Source organism: Adelges cooleyi, unplaced genomic scaffold (assembly GCF_023614345.1).
Source record: "Adelges cooleyi isolate 19-005CV unplaced genomic scaffold, UGA_ACOO_1.1 ACOO_flye_CR_arks_rails_tigmint_CR_PRNA_30, whole genome shotgun sequence".
NCBI lineage: Eukaryota > Metazoa > Arthropoda > Insecta > Hemiptera > Adelgidae > Adelges > Adelges cooleyi.
This window is the reverse complement of record NW_026095971.1, coordinates 15,545,614-15,565,314: the sequence shown is the minus strand read 5'-3', so window position 1 is coordinate 15,565,314 and position 19,701 is coordinate 15,545,614. Positions and strand designations below refer to the sequence as shown.

Below are 19,701 nucleotides of genomic sequence, written 5' to 3'. Positions count from 1 at the left end.
TATCTATAAAACTAATCCTTAAATAATAGACACATTAATGGGGGACATGCCAAAATCCGTGTGACAACGTATTTATGCGCCTTTTGTGTTGTTTCTAAAAAAATAATAATACAAATATAGACCCCAAAAATAGTAAGAGGGCAAAACAAGCCATATAATACACCAAAATAATATCACAATAACATGCATATTTTTTAAAGCCGTTTAACCACTCCTACTCGCTTTTCAATCGGGATCTGATTGCAAATCAGTAAAAGGTTTCCACGAACAATGCGGACCGATGAATATCTTGGCGGAAAGTTCCACAATAGAGAGGGTTGGATAATATGGGGACGCAGTATTAAAATATAGGACCCATATGCATGGCGATTCTTATCATTTATGCGAGTAATGAGACGGCTAAGTGCTTTGTCAAAACTCGGGATAAATCTAGATTGTATACAGACCCCCATGATCAAAAACGCGCTGTCGATCAAAACATGCGTAACCTAAAATTAATGAAAATACCGAAAATTACATGTTTGCTAACGATAAGTAACGAAGGGTTCTAATAAATTAGCTAAACATACATAAACAACGTAAAAATGCTTTAAATATAGTAATTAGTAAAATAAATATTCTAAATTTCGGTTGCTGATGTTGTCGTATAACGTTGTCTAATATAACGAGCAAAATCATTTGATATTAACATTGGAATTGTAAGAGAAAATTGTATTATTATATTATGGATAAATATATCATATTGTAAAATATAAAAATGTATTCGCTATAAATTATATCAATAACAAAGCTCGTCAACAAGAACAATACAATATTGTTTTGATGAGTAACATCATTATAGAGTGTGATACAGTATAATTTAATTTTTCCTAAGTAATCATGTTAAAAGAGAGACTTTATTTTGAAGATAAAACACAGACGAACGGCAAAACAAGATTATAATTATTTAATAAAATTACTATGGGTTTTACAAGAGGAAACAAAATAAAAACTAGCATTCAACTCAAATGGAACACTGTAATTGCAAAGCGAATGCACGACAATTACCACGCATTGACGTCGTTATGGGGGTTTATGTTATTTTTGTCCTCTTGCCAGTACTTGAATTAGCAAGTTCGTTATCATACCTTTCACCGAACACTTGACGTGCAGTTAGCTTAAAGTTTTTATTTTCGAATATTTATAATTGGACGTCGTCACGGGCACACTCGACAGCCGTAAGCACTCATGAGGACGAAAATATACCCAAGATCATTACTCAATTTTTTGAATCGTATAATGAATAAACAACGAAAACGATCGATAGTACGTAGAAAAGCCGCTTGCCTTTTTTGCATGAGCAGTCATTTTTTTTATTTTTTGTAGAAGGACGGGAATTAATATGTCCGGTCTATAGGGAAAAAAAGAACCCTTTGTGCGGAAAAAAGGAATACTTTTTTTTCTATAAGAACCCGTTGTTATTAATGGTTCAAAGACTGACTTATGTATACTATGTGAAGGTATGTAAAAGAATATTATTAAAAAACGGATATTTTTATCTTTTTGGCGAATATTGCAAAACCCCTAAATTCTACAGTCTCCTATTCACATTTTCTATAATAATGTCTATATTATTCCTAGAATATATAACATTTCAAGAATTTTTTTAACCGCAAATTTATTAATTAAAAACAATTGTAATAAAAACAGTTGTCTTGGTTCGGTATATCCCACACAAAAGAGGATTTTAGAAATGACTGTAAATAGGATTCTATGCGAGCTTTTTTTTTCTTTTAGTCCTTATCCTCACAATCGTTTTTTTTTTCATTTTGCTAATGCTCGGGGGAGCGAACACTACAGGATAATAACGCGATTTCTTTTCATTGTCGAGTATAAAAGGAAAACTTAGTAGCTAGTGGGATAAAAAATAAATATATAAGAGAATAGGGGTAGAAATATAGGCCTGAGATAAGCATTACGAAAAACAGCATAAAAAAAATATATACTTAAGTAGGGGCACAAAATTTGTAGTTCAAATAACTAAATAAACGCTTTAGCCAACTAACTAAATGTATAGTTTTTTGCTTAAGCTAAAGTTGGTTCAACTATTTAGTTATTCCAACTATGAATTTATTGTGCGTATATATTAACTATAGTTATAGTTGACGCAACTATATATTATTTTCCATTAAATACAAACTTTTGTCTAAATTACACGACACGCTTTTTCGGAACATCACATTTCTTAAAGATTGCAAAATTATTATAATTATCATACGTATGACAAATACATGCGTATTAGACAGACACACACAAAAATAGTAGAGTATTATTAAAACGTTGTTTATCAACTAAAAAGGCGAGCGCATTCGCCTCGATCGTCGGGCACTGTGATCAGAGGGATGTAATGGGATAGGGTTGATTGGTTACAAGACAAGTGGACCGAATATGATGACTATCCCTCCCCTGGGCATTTGTATGTTAATGACGTGCATAGTTAGGCTTGGGACACTGACGAGTGCAATTTTCATCCCTTTGATGTCTCCCTTAATCCGGTTACGGACTCGCCTCCACGGCCCAGTTTCTGCGTCTCGAGAGCGTTTACCGGCTTATCCGAGACGCGTGGAAGAAAAAAAAAGTGGGGATAAAACCGTGCAAGCAAGTACAAGGAAAAAGAGAAATAACGCGAAAAATGGGCTTCGTATGAAGAACAAAAAAAAAAAGTCAAGTGCGAGTTGTACACCGACCGGAGTGCAAACACAGCAGAGGGAATGACCGCCGTAAGTGGTTTACAAGCTCGACAGGCCGTGAAATATGGATTATGATCAGCGACACGGGGGGGGAGGAGGGTATTGGAAAAGGGTTGGTTAATAGATTTATTGTAATTGCACCAATAGGTTTGTAATTTGACCGCGGCCTGGGGACTACTACTGTGGGAACAATTATTATTCATAAAACTTTAGCCACAAGCGATACTAAACGACCAAGTCAAGCTTACGAATGCGTTTGTAAGTGGTTGCGAAAAACAAATTTCTCGACGACTTAAGAATAAGAAAACCCAAAATACGTACCAAGGAAATCGCTACGGATTTAACAAAACTGCAAGATAACAATAGCCGGGTTTAACAAAAAAAAAAAAACAGTACTTTATTACTGTGTGTGAACACATAATTGAGGGTCTATAATAATAATTCTAATGTTCCAGTAACGGCATACAAACGCCCGGGATGATAGTTGATCCTAACACTGTATGTTTCTGAGTTTTACCTAAAATTCAATACGTTTTCGCTCTATGGACATAGTACAGCAAGATTCCTACTAGGCATGTTTGTTGAAAACAATAAATACAAGTAATTGTGATTATCATATAAATACATTTTTTTTTGTGCAAAATTTTAACAAAAACGTCCAAAATGACTGATGTGCTCGGTTTATTTTATTTCTCAGAATAGTCAGTGTCAGATAAACCCATCCCATGTCTACCCTAATCGTGAATCCATATTTGCTTTTCATATTTATTTCGTCCCCGATTCTTATTCACCTTTGCTCGTCCGTAACTAATTCGGAACCGGTGGTAGTAATCGAAACTGTACGGCATCATCCAGTATACCAATATTTGCTCATCGACTATCCCCCATTGTCATTGGTACTTCATGGTGTGTACACGTTAAAAAAAGGAGCACAAAAAAAATATCATTAGATTACACTAGAACGTCGTGTGTACTAATAGATTTTAATCTGACGGGGAGCCGCCGATTGTTAGGTTTAAATAGTGCGTGGTGTCCAAGGGAGGTACGTGGGGACACGACTATAACGGGCATGGGATAAAGGGTTGACAACGGCAATTTGTCACCCCCTTTCGACCCACAGCCCCCGAACAAAAGGCCTTTTGAAATTGTAGGTACGTGACATTTGCAACTGGACATTATAGAGTAGTTTCGTGTGTGGGTTTTAGTTAATTAAAAATTGTCGACAAGCTGACGTGCACAATATTTAGTATAACAATATTATAATTTAAAACGTTGTAATATCGTTAACTAAACAAGTAAAAAACAACGTGATAATTTTATATTTTTCTGTACAGTAGGTCTACTGTTGCATCAACTAGATTTATTCATTTTGATTTTGGTCTTCGATAAATATAATTGAAAAAAGTTTACAACAATTTTTGGTCGTAACTCGTGTAAGTATATCAAAATATAAAGTTTACTAATATCTTATAGTATCTGATATCTATTCATATTGATAATATATATTATTTAGATGAACAACATCATTCATTCTATAGCCTACAAATCTCTTACATGTATATGTATATATATTATAATATACTTGCCGGGAACCAGGCATCAGCTATAACAGTAAGTATAGCTCGGTGAAATAAAAAATAAAAAAATTTAATTAAATTTTGAAAACATTTAGAGTTCATGTAAAAAGAGGCCTTATTTTTAAAGTTCTGATTAGAGCATTAAAAAAAGACTTAAGTTATGACAAATTTGATATTTTTCATGACTTTTATTTCTTTAGTGTTCACCTTAACGATTATATCAAAAACGTTATTTCTTTTGATTCTAGATTTTATAGTTTAAGCAATAAAATCTAAGAAAGCCGTTGGACTAAGTTTCCTTTTATGTAGACCAGAATTCTAAGTACACATAATAACTTAGACTAATATCCGGCAGACTTATGATTTTAAAACAAATTCTCAGCAGAAAAATTTTAGCAGACCTACAGCTGTCCATTAACTGATTTTGTAGATAATCTTTCAAGTGATTACAATACAATTCAAGTATGCTTAGTTAAATAAAATAAATCAATACGACAAAAAACATTTCTAACGAGCAGAATGAATTAATTTACAAAATCCGATCAAATTAGAGGTCGAATTTACAGAAATAAAATATACCTTTAATACCTCAGATAGATTGTTGGTTTTATAAGTATTTTAATTAATTTAAGGAATTTAAATAACTTATTATAACTGGTTTGCAATTATTTTTCGTTTTGCATAAAAATATTATTAACTCATAATTACCTACAAATACTACTGGTACAAAAATAAGAATACCATAATAAATAATTATACTATTATTATATTCAAGGAATGGAACTTTTTAAAAAAAAAAACTAAATTAAATGGTTAAAGATAAAAATGTTTCAGTTTCAGATATTATGTTCTCGGTATAAAATGGGACGCCAATGCCCAATAGGCCACTCCAACATGCCAAATGCCCATAATTAAGTACTTTCTAACTATGGACATTCGGCAGTTGTGCCTCAAGACCTCCCATTTAATGCCGGGAAGATAACGTGAACTACTCTTTATCAGTTATACGCCTAACTTCCTGGTGCAATTAGGATTTTTCAATTAATACTTGTTCAAGTTTAACAGAGTTTACCTAAATGAATTTTAATAAAAGCATTAATGCAGTCTTACTATCCAATTTCAATAATCTATACCAAGAGAGATTATTAACAATATCGATGAATCGCGTTTTTACATAATTCACTTTATATCGCATTTTCATTTTTTTTCTTTAATTTCGGGGAAAAAATGTTTGAAGATGGAATTTTATCGGGAGTTCGGTCGCCGGGGAATTGAAGCGAAAATTTGATTTGCACCCTTGGAAACACGGGGGGTTTGCTTTTCCACAGTAAAAAAACTAAGCGGATGCCTTTGATCTCGCGACGATATTGCGTCAACACCACACCATGCACCCTCTCGTCGTTCCTTTGTTTTGAACCGAGAATTTACCTTAAAATAACGCCCTTTTTGTTTGCTTCCCAACTTTCCCTACGCCGCTATATATCCCACCGCCATATAATCTATATTGTATACACACAGACACATATACAATATATATATATATATATATATTGAGACCTTCATAAAGACGACTCGATAAACTGTTTCGACGTTATTTCCGTTACTCTCACACGTATAACACGAGTTATCTCGGGAGAGATAGATAATAAGCACTTTGCTATAGTGCCATCACACACGATATAGTATCGGAACTTTTTTTTTTTATTATTATTTAACAAAATAGGCACGGCTAAAATAAATACGGTGGTGGTATTGATCTCGAAGTGTCACCGGCACCGATGCTGTGCGCAAAAGGGTTCGGCCGAGTATGTTGATTAGGTTTTGGGAATTTCGATGGGCTCGGGCGCGTGCGCCAAAATGGAAAACCTCTTTCGCCCACCCCTCGACCAGAGTTTTCACCATCGATTTCAAGATGGACGACAACGACCGCTCCCCTATAGGCCCCGCCGACCGACCGTGCCCCTCTTTATATATCTCCAGCGACTATTACCCGGCACACACGCGCGGAGAGACGCCGAGTGAAACAAACATAGAGATTAAAACCACCGTTTGCCCGACAAGATGATATTCGTTGCGCAAAATAATACAGGAATATAAACATAACTTTAGTTAACTTACGGTTAAAGGATCCCTTTGAGATTCGAGATAGGAACTCATCTGAAACAAAAACAAATACGTTGTTAATATCCTCTTAACGCTCGGTGAACTTAATGTTTAAAGTGAAATGTTTAACAGTACAGCTGGGGGGAAACAGCATGCGCTTTTATTAGTGATGTTATTGTGTAAAAGCGTTTCACACTATTGCGAATCCAGTTATTCGTATGTAATCAAATAAAATATCTTGTATATTTAAACGTTAAAAAGTGTAGTTAACGTCATATTGTGACGAGTCAAGTCGAAATATTGCATTTCGCGTCGTTCTAACGTTATCGGTAGACAGACGATGATTATTTTCGAAAAATAAGAAAGTCAACAAAGCGAAACAATTTTCACGTAATTTTGTTTTGCCGCCAGTCAATATAATAATATGTTATATTATTATTTCGTCGAATACCAACTAAAAACAAAACAAATATTCTTTGTGGCAGAATGTTTTTTTTTCGGATTTGTAAAAAAAAAAAATTTTAATAAAATAATGTAAAGATTTGTTTCTCAAACATTCAAACTAGCGCGCGTTTGTCTTATCGTACGAAACAAAATAAATCATGGCCGTATCAACCGGCCATTGATTGTGTTCTCCGTGGAACATAACCATTAAACTTAATTCCTGAATCATTATCAATTACTCGGTTCTCAAACTCTTTTGGTCGGCAGAACGATAAAAAAGGAAACATTTTCGTTATTGAACCGAAGATCAACTTATTGTGTGGCATTTTGTTTTATTATTATAGTTTATTTTATAATTTTTAACGCTATACTTTATTACTATACTATATTAACGATAACAAATTAATTGTAAACGGCTTCAGACAATTGCGGTCGAACGGTTTGTTATACTTCACGAACATTTGTGTTTTAATTACAAAAACAAATACCGAAATAATAAATAAAAATAATGAACAAAAGTAATTCATCGACTCCAAAGTCGTTGAAGACTTCCAGAGTTCCGCGTCTAGGTACAAACAAAAGAGGTAATATTACTTGTTTATAGTATCGTATAATTTAATGTGAAATGGGTATTTTCACATTAAAATGTCTAGAATTTATAATAATGAAATAATAATATTTCATCTTGTAAAATACTAAATTTATTAGTATGTTAATAATGTTGTGCCGTGATTAATGTATTAAAATTAGGTGACATATTTTATTTGTTATTCAATAGTTATCAATAATTTATAAATTAATAATTTACTAATTTTTATAGTATATGCAGTAGTAAAAAGTTTCAAATGTTTATAATTTTAAGAAAGGTACAGAAATAAATACATTGCAGGATTGTATACAACGTTTAAGATAATTTAAATACAGTAATAAAATATGTATACATTTATAACTTCTCTTTTATACAATTTTATTAGCTTAAAAAAATCCTCTCTTATCTCCTTTGATGTTGACTATCTAATTTATAGTTTATTTGTATAAAAAAATTTGGTAAATATACAATAAACTATAGAAGAAAAATTTAAGTTAATAAAATAATATGACATATTGTTGCAGTGAAATGTATCAAAATGTATACTTTTTGACATTTTTAAACACTACTTGTACCACAGTAGAAAATAATTTCCTGAGTGACAAATAATACTAGATTATGTAAGATTATTTTATTAATAACGGAACACGGAAAAACATTTAGTCGGATCAACTAAACATGAAAAATATGGTTAATATAGGGACGCAGTAGTTAGAATAACTAAATAAATAGTTGCCTTAACTAAAACATTTCGTTGGCCGAACTATTTATATCAACTAGAAAATATTAACCACAATTTTATTTGATCCAACTATATTTTTTCCCATTCACAAACGAAACTCCAAAATGTCACTAACAATTGATACAGTTTAGAACCTGGAAAATCTATTTTTTTGGAAATTACTAACTATAAATACGAATGTCATAATTAATTTTTAGTACTTCAATAAATATTTTTTGATACAGCCAATAGATTAAATCTGTTTTAAACATATAAAAATAATAATTTATTATAATTCAAGAAAATTGACACTAGCAAAATGCATGATATATAATAATTACAAGGGAATTTATTTAAAACAAAGTTGTACTTTGAACTAGTTTGCAATTATGATGGTGCTTTACGTACACCAGAGAGTAAAACATTTTAGAATTTACTCAATATTCTCTAAAATACTTTTAAAAAAGTCGTTAGTCGAGACACACAAACATTTTAATATACGTTTTGGTGTATAAAATTAATACGCCGAAAACATTCAGTTGTTATCAGTTTTCGTGTAAAAATAATACCGACCAAAAAAAAAAATATTTGTATGAATTTTACCAAAATATCCCTATCTAGATCGACTAATTCATATTGAAAACGGGTCAAGAGGAAAGTGATATTAGTTTTATAATATAATGTGTGTTTATTTATTTGTAGGAGTCCAGTCAACAGCGGGCCGTAAGAAGGCGTGCAAAAACGAAAAGGTCGTTGCAATAAAACAAGAATATGTCGACCTAAACACTAGCGTTGAAACACCGTCTGAACGCCGTAAACTACCGAAAACTAAACAAAACAAAACGAAACCGGCGAAAAGAACAATAACGATAAAAAGCGAAACCGCCCTAACTAGTAATACTGGGAGTTCAGAGTATAGCGATAATTCGTCAGTAAAGAAGGCAGGAGGAAAAGGTCCCCGAAAATACAGAAAGTCATTGCCGTTAGTATTTGAACCGTTAACCAAAACCGATAACAGCGATGGGTCATCGGTGGAAGAACCGTCGGAGGATTACAAAGAAGGAGAAGGAGGAGAAGTCGTTGACTGTTCGAAGTGTACGTATTTGGGCGAGAGGGAAACCCTTAAGTCGTTGTGGGATAAATGTCTATACGAATGTTTCACATCGAAAAGATGCGTGGCCGATGAAAAGCCGAAGCGCAAATACCGAAAAAAGCCCAAGCCTCCGAAACCAGCGCCAAAAAGGCGGAAATTCATCACGCAACCATTGTCGTGCATAGACACGTCCGGCACGGCTGTAGCCCACAATGGTTAGTAATAAAACACCAATAATTAATTTCTTAAAATAATTAATACTCTCAATAATTCTGTAAAACGTTGCCCTATTTTTGTTCTTTTACCTATCATCCTTTTTTGCTACGTTTTCCCGTGTATTTTATCTTATTCCCATACCAGCAGATTACCTGAGTCGCTACGAAATGCTTTTGTTTATGGATCCCTTGGACGAAGCCATAGCTCCATGGCAAAAAGAGGATTTTGAAAAGGTGTTTCGTATGGTTAAGCCTTCAGAGTTGTTCGCCCAAGCAGAAGAAACCGCCGCTTTGACCGATAACGACTCTACAGACTACACTAATTCGGACACCGACAAAGAAGATTATGACTGATAAGAAACTGATTATACTATAGACTTTTGTACAGTATAGTTTATTTGACTAATTTTTTTCGAAAAACTTTGTGATAAAACGTTATTAAATATTTACTTGATAATGGTTGAATGTGATAAAATGATTAATGTATAAATAAAAAAATATTATTTACTAAAACAACCTATTGTGTATAAATATAAAATTTAAATATGTATATCTATAAATTATTTATAATGGGAAATTATGTTACCAATTAAGTTTTATTTAATTAGGAGTCCATTTATTTTATTTACCTACCAAAATAAAATTAAACCGGTGTATTTTAAAGTACTGTATGTTATAGCATAACTCATAAACAACCATAATAGCAAAATTGAATTAAGAGCGAATTGGTAGTTATGCAATGGGTTTTAAATCCATAACCAAATAATAAAGATTTTTTTTGTTTAAATTTAGAAAATCAAAATTACATCTAAAAATTGTTTTGTCACAACTAAGATTAACATGTATTCTGATATCATTCAGTTATAATTATATATCTATCATTGTGTATACTATCATTACATCGTTCAACAGAATAAATAAGAAGAAATGTATAAGTTTCTTTTAAACGGTTTGGCGGTACATTAAACTTAACACCGGAGGAGTTGACATTGTTAAACGGAAACGCAAAAATAGTGTAAAGGGTTTTTTATTGTAATATTAATATTTTCAAAAATTGTATATCTGGCCAGTTTGTCGGACTTGGAATGTTTTCAAAATCTAAATTTACACTTTTATAAAGTCTGGTGCGCCGACCACATGTTCATGACGAAGCAACGGAAGAGGATGCTGTTTTTTGTTTTAATAGTTAGGCTCAGCATGTGGATCGAAGGTGTATATTATAGTAGAGGACCATAATAACTTTAAACAAACGAACCCCGTTTTTTATTTATTAAAATCGTTTCGCATAGTAATAATAATATATTTTACGATTTCAAACCCGAAGGGCTCAGTTTCTTTGCTCCGAAATTAATATTCAAACAGACGGCCGTTCCATTATGTTTGTAAAAAATAAAAAAATATATTGTTTTATTGTGCTCACGCGCATATTTTTCCCATATACCAGTAGGGAATACAAACACATTTGTCGAACAAGCACAAGAGCTAAAAGAAAAAAAAAATAATCGCAGTAGGCGTATCACCGTAATCCGTTTGTTTTGGTTTTGGTAAACGCCGAATTATCATGTATCAACGCGGGGAATTACACGCACACATTATGATCCCTTAAACGTTTTGACACTTGACACAGGGTGTGAACAATAATGTTGCCGACGGGTCCGCTTTCCCCCACACGGCATAATTATCGCCCTGGTCGTTTAACGCGGCGGCAAGTGAAATTGTCAATTGATATATTTATTATTATAAAATAACAACAACATCCTTTTAACCGGGCACATCCACCACACACGTCAAACGATAATATTATATTATCTATATAGGAATATATATTAAATAAGAAAAAAAACCAAAGACTTGGTAATAATAATTTGGACACACCACGTATTTATATAGTTACAGTTTATACGAACGTCTACGGTCAATAGAAGAGGAGAAGCGATAAAGATTGTTCGCGTTATTTATTTATTTCACTTTTTTTACTATAATAAAAAAAACGTGAGAATATTTCACGGTTAATAATGAAAACGCGGACACAATACCGTCCACAGATTGGTACCGGTTTTTGGTACATACACATGTATATATAAACTAGAGGTATAATACGGTAATAAAGAATAAAAAGAAGTGAAAAAAAAAATCAAAACGATATTTTCGTGCATAAAAATATATACACAGGCGCGCACGCACACATCGCGTCCAATTTCGAGACAACGACGCCTACGGTCTCTCTCTCTCTCCGTTTTTTTTTTTATATTCTGTATAGCCGCCTTCGTGGTGAAGTACCCTGTTTAGCATGCCACTTACCATGTGTGTGCGACGTGTACAGGCGACGGTCACACCGCAGCTACTAGTACGTTATACTATGCTAGCTGTGTATATGTGTGCAAGACGGACGGGCGATGCGGCGCAAACAGAATATTTGATATGGAGAAAACGCCGGCGGGAGGTGAGCTGCAAATAAATAATGCAAACCCTCTTTTTAGCAGTTTTTTTTTTGCTCTAAACGGCTAAACACCGAATACGCGAGCAAAACACTAGGATACCATCGACTATACGGTTAATGACAGACCACGAAAAACGTCCATCGCCGCCCAAGTGTCGTTATTGTCACATTGGAAAAATAAAATAACAAGAACTTCCTTCATAATAGATTACCTTGGATAAAACTCCCCCTTTAAACTTATAAAGGCCCACGGGGCTTCCGTTTTGTCAATAACAAGTCGGTAAGTCCTTATCGGCTTACTGTAAATAGGCAAAAACTTACCAACCGCATCGGCCGTGAAGTGTTCAGATTTGGAATAAACAACAGTGTTGTAAATAATAGTTATCGTTTAATATGGATCATCTAAAACAACTATTCTTACTAGCACACGATTAATAAACTAACAAATGCAATTAATGGAAAGCGTTATTAATAGCACAATAGGTTCTCAAGAGAACGGCACACGTTCAATTAACGGTGAAAAAACGTGAGTTGGCTTCATAGGCACAGTGGTTGACGGTTCCACGTAATTAATACAAAAATATGATTTTTACATCTAAAAAAAAAACAACTTATTACTGTAATCCCTTGAAGTATATATTTTTGTTTTACGCAATCAGTAGAGAATGGTGTACTTGCAACCCCTAAAAATATCTCAGGTTCTCAAAAATATCACAGTTAAGTGTACACAGTGTGTAAAAAACATACAAAATATTTTAAAACGGATTTTATAATATTTCGTTAGTTTGAATTAAAACTGAAGTTTAATTATAACTGCATTAAATACATTAAATTTAATTTGCGATAAACGCTCTGTCTGACAAAAAAATTAACTTTCAATAAATATTAATGAATCCTCATTTATGTATACGTACGCTATAATTTTAGTTTGACATAGTTTATGTAAACGATTGACTATTGTCAGGTATCTTCTTAAAAATATAAGGGGTGTAAGTTCTTATTGAGAAACTGTCTGTATCTTTTTCTTCTCTAGACTGATTCCAATATCCATCGAAGAAGTTCAATATTTACCGGTCGATGTTTGTCTAATGAGACACACTTGTCCGTACAGCCGTGAACGCGTATAAATCTCAAGATAATTAATGTGTACATAACATACGAATTCTTCATTTCTTAACACTGCAGGTTGCCACACCCCGATTATGCGTTTACCTGCGCCGGGCATGTAATCCAACAGTACACGGCGTTTTCTGTGCGTGCCTCCTGTTGTAGCAAGCAAACCCCGCCGTTATGCCGCCAATGCCCGGCACCGTCACACCATCACTAATACAAAAATCCTACCGTTAAATAACACAAAACCACAAACAGTAGTATCACAGAGCAAGTACCTATTGAACAAACATCATAAAACTCAGATTTGTATCAAGGTATCTGACAAATATTGTCAACGATTGACAGCATCAGAATTACATAATATCGATCGCGCACAAAGCTGATATACAGTGTTCGTATCATGACCAAAACTGACTATCAAATTAGTAATGATTAATTAATAATGTTTTAGCTTCGATGCTTTTGTCTGCGAAGTCCAGAAGTTCTTGGTTTTATAACGTAATGTTTAAGTAGACAACGTTATGGTGTCTGAATAGTAAATACCTTAAGTAAATATACTTGTAAAAAAAAGGTATACGCAAAATAGTGAAATTTTCAAAAATTACTCGGTGTATTCCAAATTACCATCCGAGTAAATAGCGTCGATTAAATAAACCAACACATGTCTACCGCGGATAAAACAAATAAGAGTATTCGGAGTGACTGGCGTGGATCGCATGCTAGGCAAGGTATAAATCGGCGGCAGTTATTATTAATCATATCATTATAATATTATTACACACCTATTACAATCGGAAGGAGAATAAAAGAACAACGCAGGATGGTTCGCGTGACCGGCCGGGCACTTAACCTACTGATAAAAAATAGCCACATGCATTTTTAAAGACAATTACATACGTCGGGTTATAAACGGCGACACGAACGGTGGTCGACGATAATTTTATGCTTATTATCGTACCAGAAATTTAGATTTTTCGATTATGATCTCTTATAGACTATAATATAAGGACGAGGGTAGATAAGAACGAAACAAAAAACGTATCCTAATAGTTTTCTTTCAAACTGGTTTCTCTGTTAATAGTGTATTTGTTTTATAGTTATATGGGGTTTTTTTTTTGTTTTGTAACTGCTACTGGGCGCGTTCTAAGTATTTTTATTTTACTTTTTTATTCACATTTTTAACGACCGGTCCCCGCTTACTATTACAAACGCCGGATTGTTTATGATCGTGTTTATACTGGTTTATTTTTTTCATTCGCTATTTTGACTGCGCTGGCCTGTTGGAATTTAAATGGAACTTAAACAGAGCTTGAAAAAATATGTCTCGCGAGCACATTGGTATCCGGAGATGGTAGTGGTGGTGGTGGTTGTAGGCGTCGTTGTGAGTCACACAGATTTCAAGACGATTCCACTACAACACAATAATATATATTACGCGTATTATATCTATTATACAGTCGCTATCTGCCGGTCTGGAGTGAGTATGTGTGCCGTATGAGATTGCATTTGTAAGTCTGCGAAAAAAAAACCTCAAGGAAAAACACGGCGCGATATTCTATGAAAATAAATAACTCCAATATTATTCGCAGGCTGTGTTTTATTTTTATACTACAAACGATTATGGAAAAAAGAACAGACGCATCGTTTGTATATAAATATATATATATATATATAGGAACTCAAGGATATATTATGTATTTTTGAACGATTATTTTATGGGTTACGGGTGAAAACGATTTTGTAGCTGCAGCGCGTTTTTAATAGTATTAATGTGTGTATGTATATATTGTACGGCTTTTTTTCTCTCTAGACTTATTAAAAATATGCGCGAGAACAGTAATTGCAAATAAAAACCATAAGGGTTATCATAGCGCGTCGAGCCAAGAATCGGGTTTTAATTTGTCGTCGGGACCTTTGTGTGCCAAGACGGCGAGAGTTTATCTCGGGCAAACAGCGCGATACGGATTTGGTATGATAATAATTCAACACAAAAGGTACTGTGTATGTGTGTGTAGAATTAGTAACGATCGAGTACTGGTATACGACAAACAGTATACACTTAGGTTTGGGAAAATCGCAAAATAAACTTTACCCGATGTCCGCGTGTAGTATTTGCTGTGTAACACAATAAACCGCACGAGTGGCCGTTGTGAACAATATATATTATACGGGTTCGGCGATCCGTAGGAGGAGAACAAATATTAGAAAAGAGGTCGGTTACACCCCCAACGGAGAAACAACCCCCCGAGAAAAAAAACAACTGACCCGACCGACCACTTCAAAATACACAACGAGGGAGAGAGAGAGAGAGAGAGAGAGAGAGAGAGAAAATCAAAAACACATCGTAAATCGGAATGCTACATAATACATCTGTAATACATGTTATTTTTTTATGTTATTTGTTCTTTACAAAAAAAAAAAGGGATGTCATTCCTCTACATAAGCGAACAAACGTTAAATTTCTATCGAATTAAACGAGACCGTTCTTCTGAAAAGTGTGTACACAACATTCATAATACACCAACCACTACCACCTACCTGTACACGCAACCAATTAATGGCATATGCAACGCGAATAGACAATTCGTCATTACCTACATTACAAGACGTAACTTGAATGAACAAACATAAGCGGATTGCGTTGGTATTTATACCGCCACCGCCGGCACACAAAGAGTTCAGTAAGATCAGCGTTTCGTTCAGCTCTCGACAAACAAGTATTTCTATTTGTTTAATTGATAAGGCAATCCTCCCAAAAAAAAAAACTTCAATACGGCGAGCGACAGTTATTATTATTGGACGTGCACGCGAGGAAATTGATACAATGTCAAACTGTCAAGTACAGAAAAACGCGATATCGATAAACAAAAGACTAAGAGTTTTCGCCGGACTTATTTGCCTTTAGTCAATCATATTAAAACCGAATGCGTTGTTCTATAAAAAAAATCACAAAACTTCATCTAAAATTTTAACACCACGAGAACCGAGATTTTCTAATAGAAAATAGTTTTTTGCATGTAACTGCTAGTTTTTCTTTTTTTTTAGTTAAACTAATTGTAAGTGTAAAAGTGTAGAATTACACTTACAGCTTTATAAGACCACCCTCACGGTGTTAATGATACCTATACTTATAGTATTTTGGATAATCATTTTACAGTCTTTATTGTTTCTTAAATTAAAGCATTCATATGAGGAAATATAAACTATATACCTACTTAATAGTAAATTATCAATACAACACTAATAATCAATATACAAAATCCCCCAAAAAATATTATACTAATATATATATATATTATTATTAAAAATCGACTATTTCAATCTAACGCCAAATTGTATCACGTTATTAAGCTGAGTTAGCAATTGCTCGTTTGTTATTTTTATAGATAATGTTGATGCTGAACAACAATGCCATGTATAGGATTACAAATTACTTGAAACATCAAAGTTTTGGATAACCTCGTCTTCAATATGGGCGCTATTATAGCCTAAACGTGAGTGCCATTTAGTATTATATATATTGTAGAATGTAAGTACGTGATCGATATGTGTAAATCGACACACGGCCCTCCCTCCCTCTCATTTTTATTGTTGTCGATTGCGACCGGCGGGGTATGTGCTGTTTGAGCGTGGGAGGTATGTGATTTTCGCAAACGTTTAAGAAGAGTTCATCGCGAACAAATTAAGAAAAATGATAATTTTTTATTTATCAGTAGAGCGCACACATTATACCAAACAACAATTGGAATTGATCCGTTGTAATGAAACACCCATACACATTGGAACGGAACATAAAACCGGATCCCAAGTCGCCGTAATCCGAGAGCGTCGCAGGTGCTTATCAATATTGTGACACGGCCGATAACGAAAAAACAAAAAAAGAACAAGAGAGAAAGGGGATTCAACGTTGATCCGTGAAATTAACGAAGGAAAAAAATTGAAGATTAAAAAAACGGGAGACACAAAACGATCAATAGGTAGTGTCGTGTGTGTGTACATGAAATTCTGCCGTGTAGTCTGCAGGGGAGGATAATATAATATAAATATATACATATAGAAGAATTGGAAACCATTGAAAGTCTGTCGGGATGCGGTATGTGTAATAATAATAATAATAATAGCAGCGAGGCAGGGGAATAAGGGATGATGGGCTTTATATCGCTAAAACATACCCGGGCGGAGGAAACGGCATAGGCAGGCAACCACCTTAAGGGGGCAGTCGAAGAAAATGAAAAACAACAATAACATAACGGCAAAGGAGCCTTAAGCACGGTTTCCGTGCATATTAATTAAAACGGCCTCGGGTGGTGTACCGCCGTTGTTTTAGGATTCGGCAGAGAAACTACTGAGAAAAACGTCAACAAGACACTTATACACCGTTTGAGTGCGCCTACGCATATTTTTACTACTGTAACCTAGAGAACACAATAATTATATTATATCTTTGTATTTTAGTCATAATCCTTATCAACGCGTTATCGTCGGCGCGCGTGCAAAAATACAAGTATTTTGTTGGAACAGGAAGTTACGCGAAGAGCTCACTCATGATAAAAATATTATTATATGGTTAGAGAAATATTGTTGTTTTTTTTTAGTATATACAAGTCACTGCATATCACCGCAGTCAGATAATACGAAAAAATGTACATTACGACTGAGATTTAGCTCAGATCGATTAACTATTTAGTAATTTTGGGGAAATTGGCATTTAGGTTTTCCAATGACCAAATGATGAATGGTTTTATACATGTATCGGTAGTTTTTCAAAGATCTTATATAGAGTTATCATGTATTTGACGATATGATTTTTTAACACATTATTATATTTAAAAATCGTGGACTTTTAGATTAAAGTTACAAACTTTTGACTAAAGATTTAAAGCCATCTGTGGAGGCAATTTACCAGGCCGAATTTTACTACTGCTGTATTTTTCTTCCCCTTGGTTATTTACATCGTTTTTATTGGCATTAGCGGCATTCGACTGTAAACCATTACGCCACAACACACGGACGATATACATTCTATAATATACAATAAAGGCGTTTCTACTCTCATACAATCTGGACCCTTTAACACACAACGGGACACACCTGTCCGTATTTGCCTTGTGCGCGATACAATTGAAAAAGCAAACTCGATAATTTTGTGTGCGTTTAATGGGTTTACGCTTACGTGTGTTTGATTTTTTTTCTTTTCTTACTATACCCCTGGGCGTAGGTACACCGAATAATGGGTTACGGAAATGTCAAATTTCTGGTTAACCGGTCGGCATTATAGGTATACTAACGTATAGTGTATGTCGACGGTCACGCAAGGGTCGACAGAATAGACTTAAAAACGTGAAGACTGTCGCAAAAATCCTTTTTTCGGTGAGTGGCGAGAGCTGGAACTCGGGATACCCTAAAATATATTTATTTGGATGTAAATTGTAATCCGCTTATATCTGAAAATCATTTTTACGGACAAAATCTTATAATGCATACTGCATGGTAATAAAATAAGACCTACCAAACTGTTTGATTTGGGTATCAAGGGGATTTTTTATGTATATTTTGTGTGTACACACTAAAAGGGATGGGACAAGGTCAATGTCGTAAACACGTCGGCCCCAAATGACTTAACAACATTATTTTAAACGGCTAAAGCGAATTTCATATTTTATAGTAAGTGTTTGAACAACATCGACAGCTGTGACTAAACTGGTTATATAGGCATCCTGACCAATCTCGTCCAACATATTATTATTATTAAAATAATAATTACAAAAATTGACGGCGAACTGGTATATTCGCATTACCGCACCGTATCGACGACAGTAACCATTCAATAGATTTTTTTATTTACAAATTGTTAAACGCCGGTTGTGTAGTTTTTGCATTGTGTTTTTTTAAAGGATATCCCAATAGGGTCTTCCCGTTCCACTGGAGCGTTAAAAGAAAATTCTATAGATGTATACATTTTTTTTTTAATGTAGTTTAGCTCGGAGCGCCATATAATAATCGGCAGATTCGAACTGAACATAATAATAATTATAAAACAAGTTTTATTAATAATAGTAGTAATAAATGTTATCATGGTTGCAATAATGCGCGTGTAAAATTACTACTTGTTTTCGGTGCGCTTACTTATTATTTTTTCCTAGAGATGGATTTAGTGCTTCCGTTAAGAACAACTCTGTGGATTCTAACAGACTTTATAGTTCAAAAAAAGGTTTAATACAAAGGTAATTTTGGTCGAGTGTTTATCTATTATTTTCGACGACAATTTTGAGTAGTTTTGATGCACGAATCAGTACGAATCACGATAATAATACTTCGAAATTTTAAATAGATTATCAAACAATTAGTTTAAGCTAATTGGATAACTCGGATGTAATAACACAATTGAACTCTTTGCATACTTTTGAAAAGTAAAAATTGCCAATTCTCACCGAGTTAAACATAACGTCATTTTTCTCACACAGATTATATTATGCTAAGACAAGGTAAAAACGGTAAAAAAAACTCTGGTCACGTTTTAGGACATCCGACGCATAGGATGTAACCTTTCGATACTTTTTATATACAAAAAAAAACGCCAAATTATAAATTATTTATAGGAATAACCAAACGTTAAACGCTTTTCATTAAAGTTTCACCTGTATTAAACGTTTCGAACAGTAACTAGATGGTAACTA

The 19,701-nt window shown here is 33.9% G+C and overlaps 2 protein-coding genes across 6 annotated transcripts in view; one reads left to right on the top strand and one right to left on the bottom strand.

Annotated features, from left to right (window-relative positions):
• The window catches only part of LOC126837862 (protein pangolin, isoforms A/H/I/S), a 48,957-nt gene that overhangs the window by 17,683 nt on the left and 11,573 nt on the right, over positions 1 to 19,701 (bottom strand). For 4 of the 5 annotated variants that reach the window (XR_007685650.1, XR_007685651.1, XM_050571813.1 and 1 more), the window contains exon 4: positions 6,425 to 6,463. The exons of the other annotated variant lie outside the window; for it this stretch is intronic. Coding sequence is in view for 2 of the 4 variants with exons in the window: in XM_050571813.1 (XP_050427770.1) it covers positions 6,425 to 6,463 (39 nt within the window). In the remaining 2 variants the exon portion in view is untranslated. The remainder of the gene's footprint in view (positions 1 to 6,424; positions 6,464 to 19,701) is intronic. 5 annotated transcript variants of the gene reach the window in all.
• On the top strand, positions 7,215 to 9,518 carry LOC126837870 (uncharacterized). The gene is made up of 2 exons (XM_050571826.1): positions 7,215 to 7,437; positions 8,866 to 9,518. The coding sequence occupies exons 1-2, from the start codon at positions 7,362 to 7,364 to the stop codon at positions 9,474 to 9,476; spliced, it is 687 nt and encodes a 228-aa protein (XP_050427783.1). The 5' UTR covers positions 7,215 to 7,361; the 3' UTR covers positions 9,477 to 9,518.

Bases quoted from the DNA above. Each gene is read 5' to 3' on its own strand.
- LOC126837870 (XM_050571826.1), top strand. From the start codon at position 7,362: ATGAACAAAAGTAATTCATCGACTCCAAAGTCGTTGAAGACTTCCAGA. The intron at 7,438-8,865 runs GTAATATTACTT...ATTTATTTGTAG, and splicing joins TCTAGGTACAAACAAAAGAG to GAGTCCAGTCAACAGCGGGC.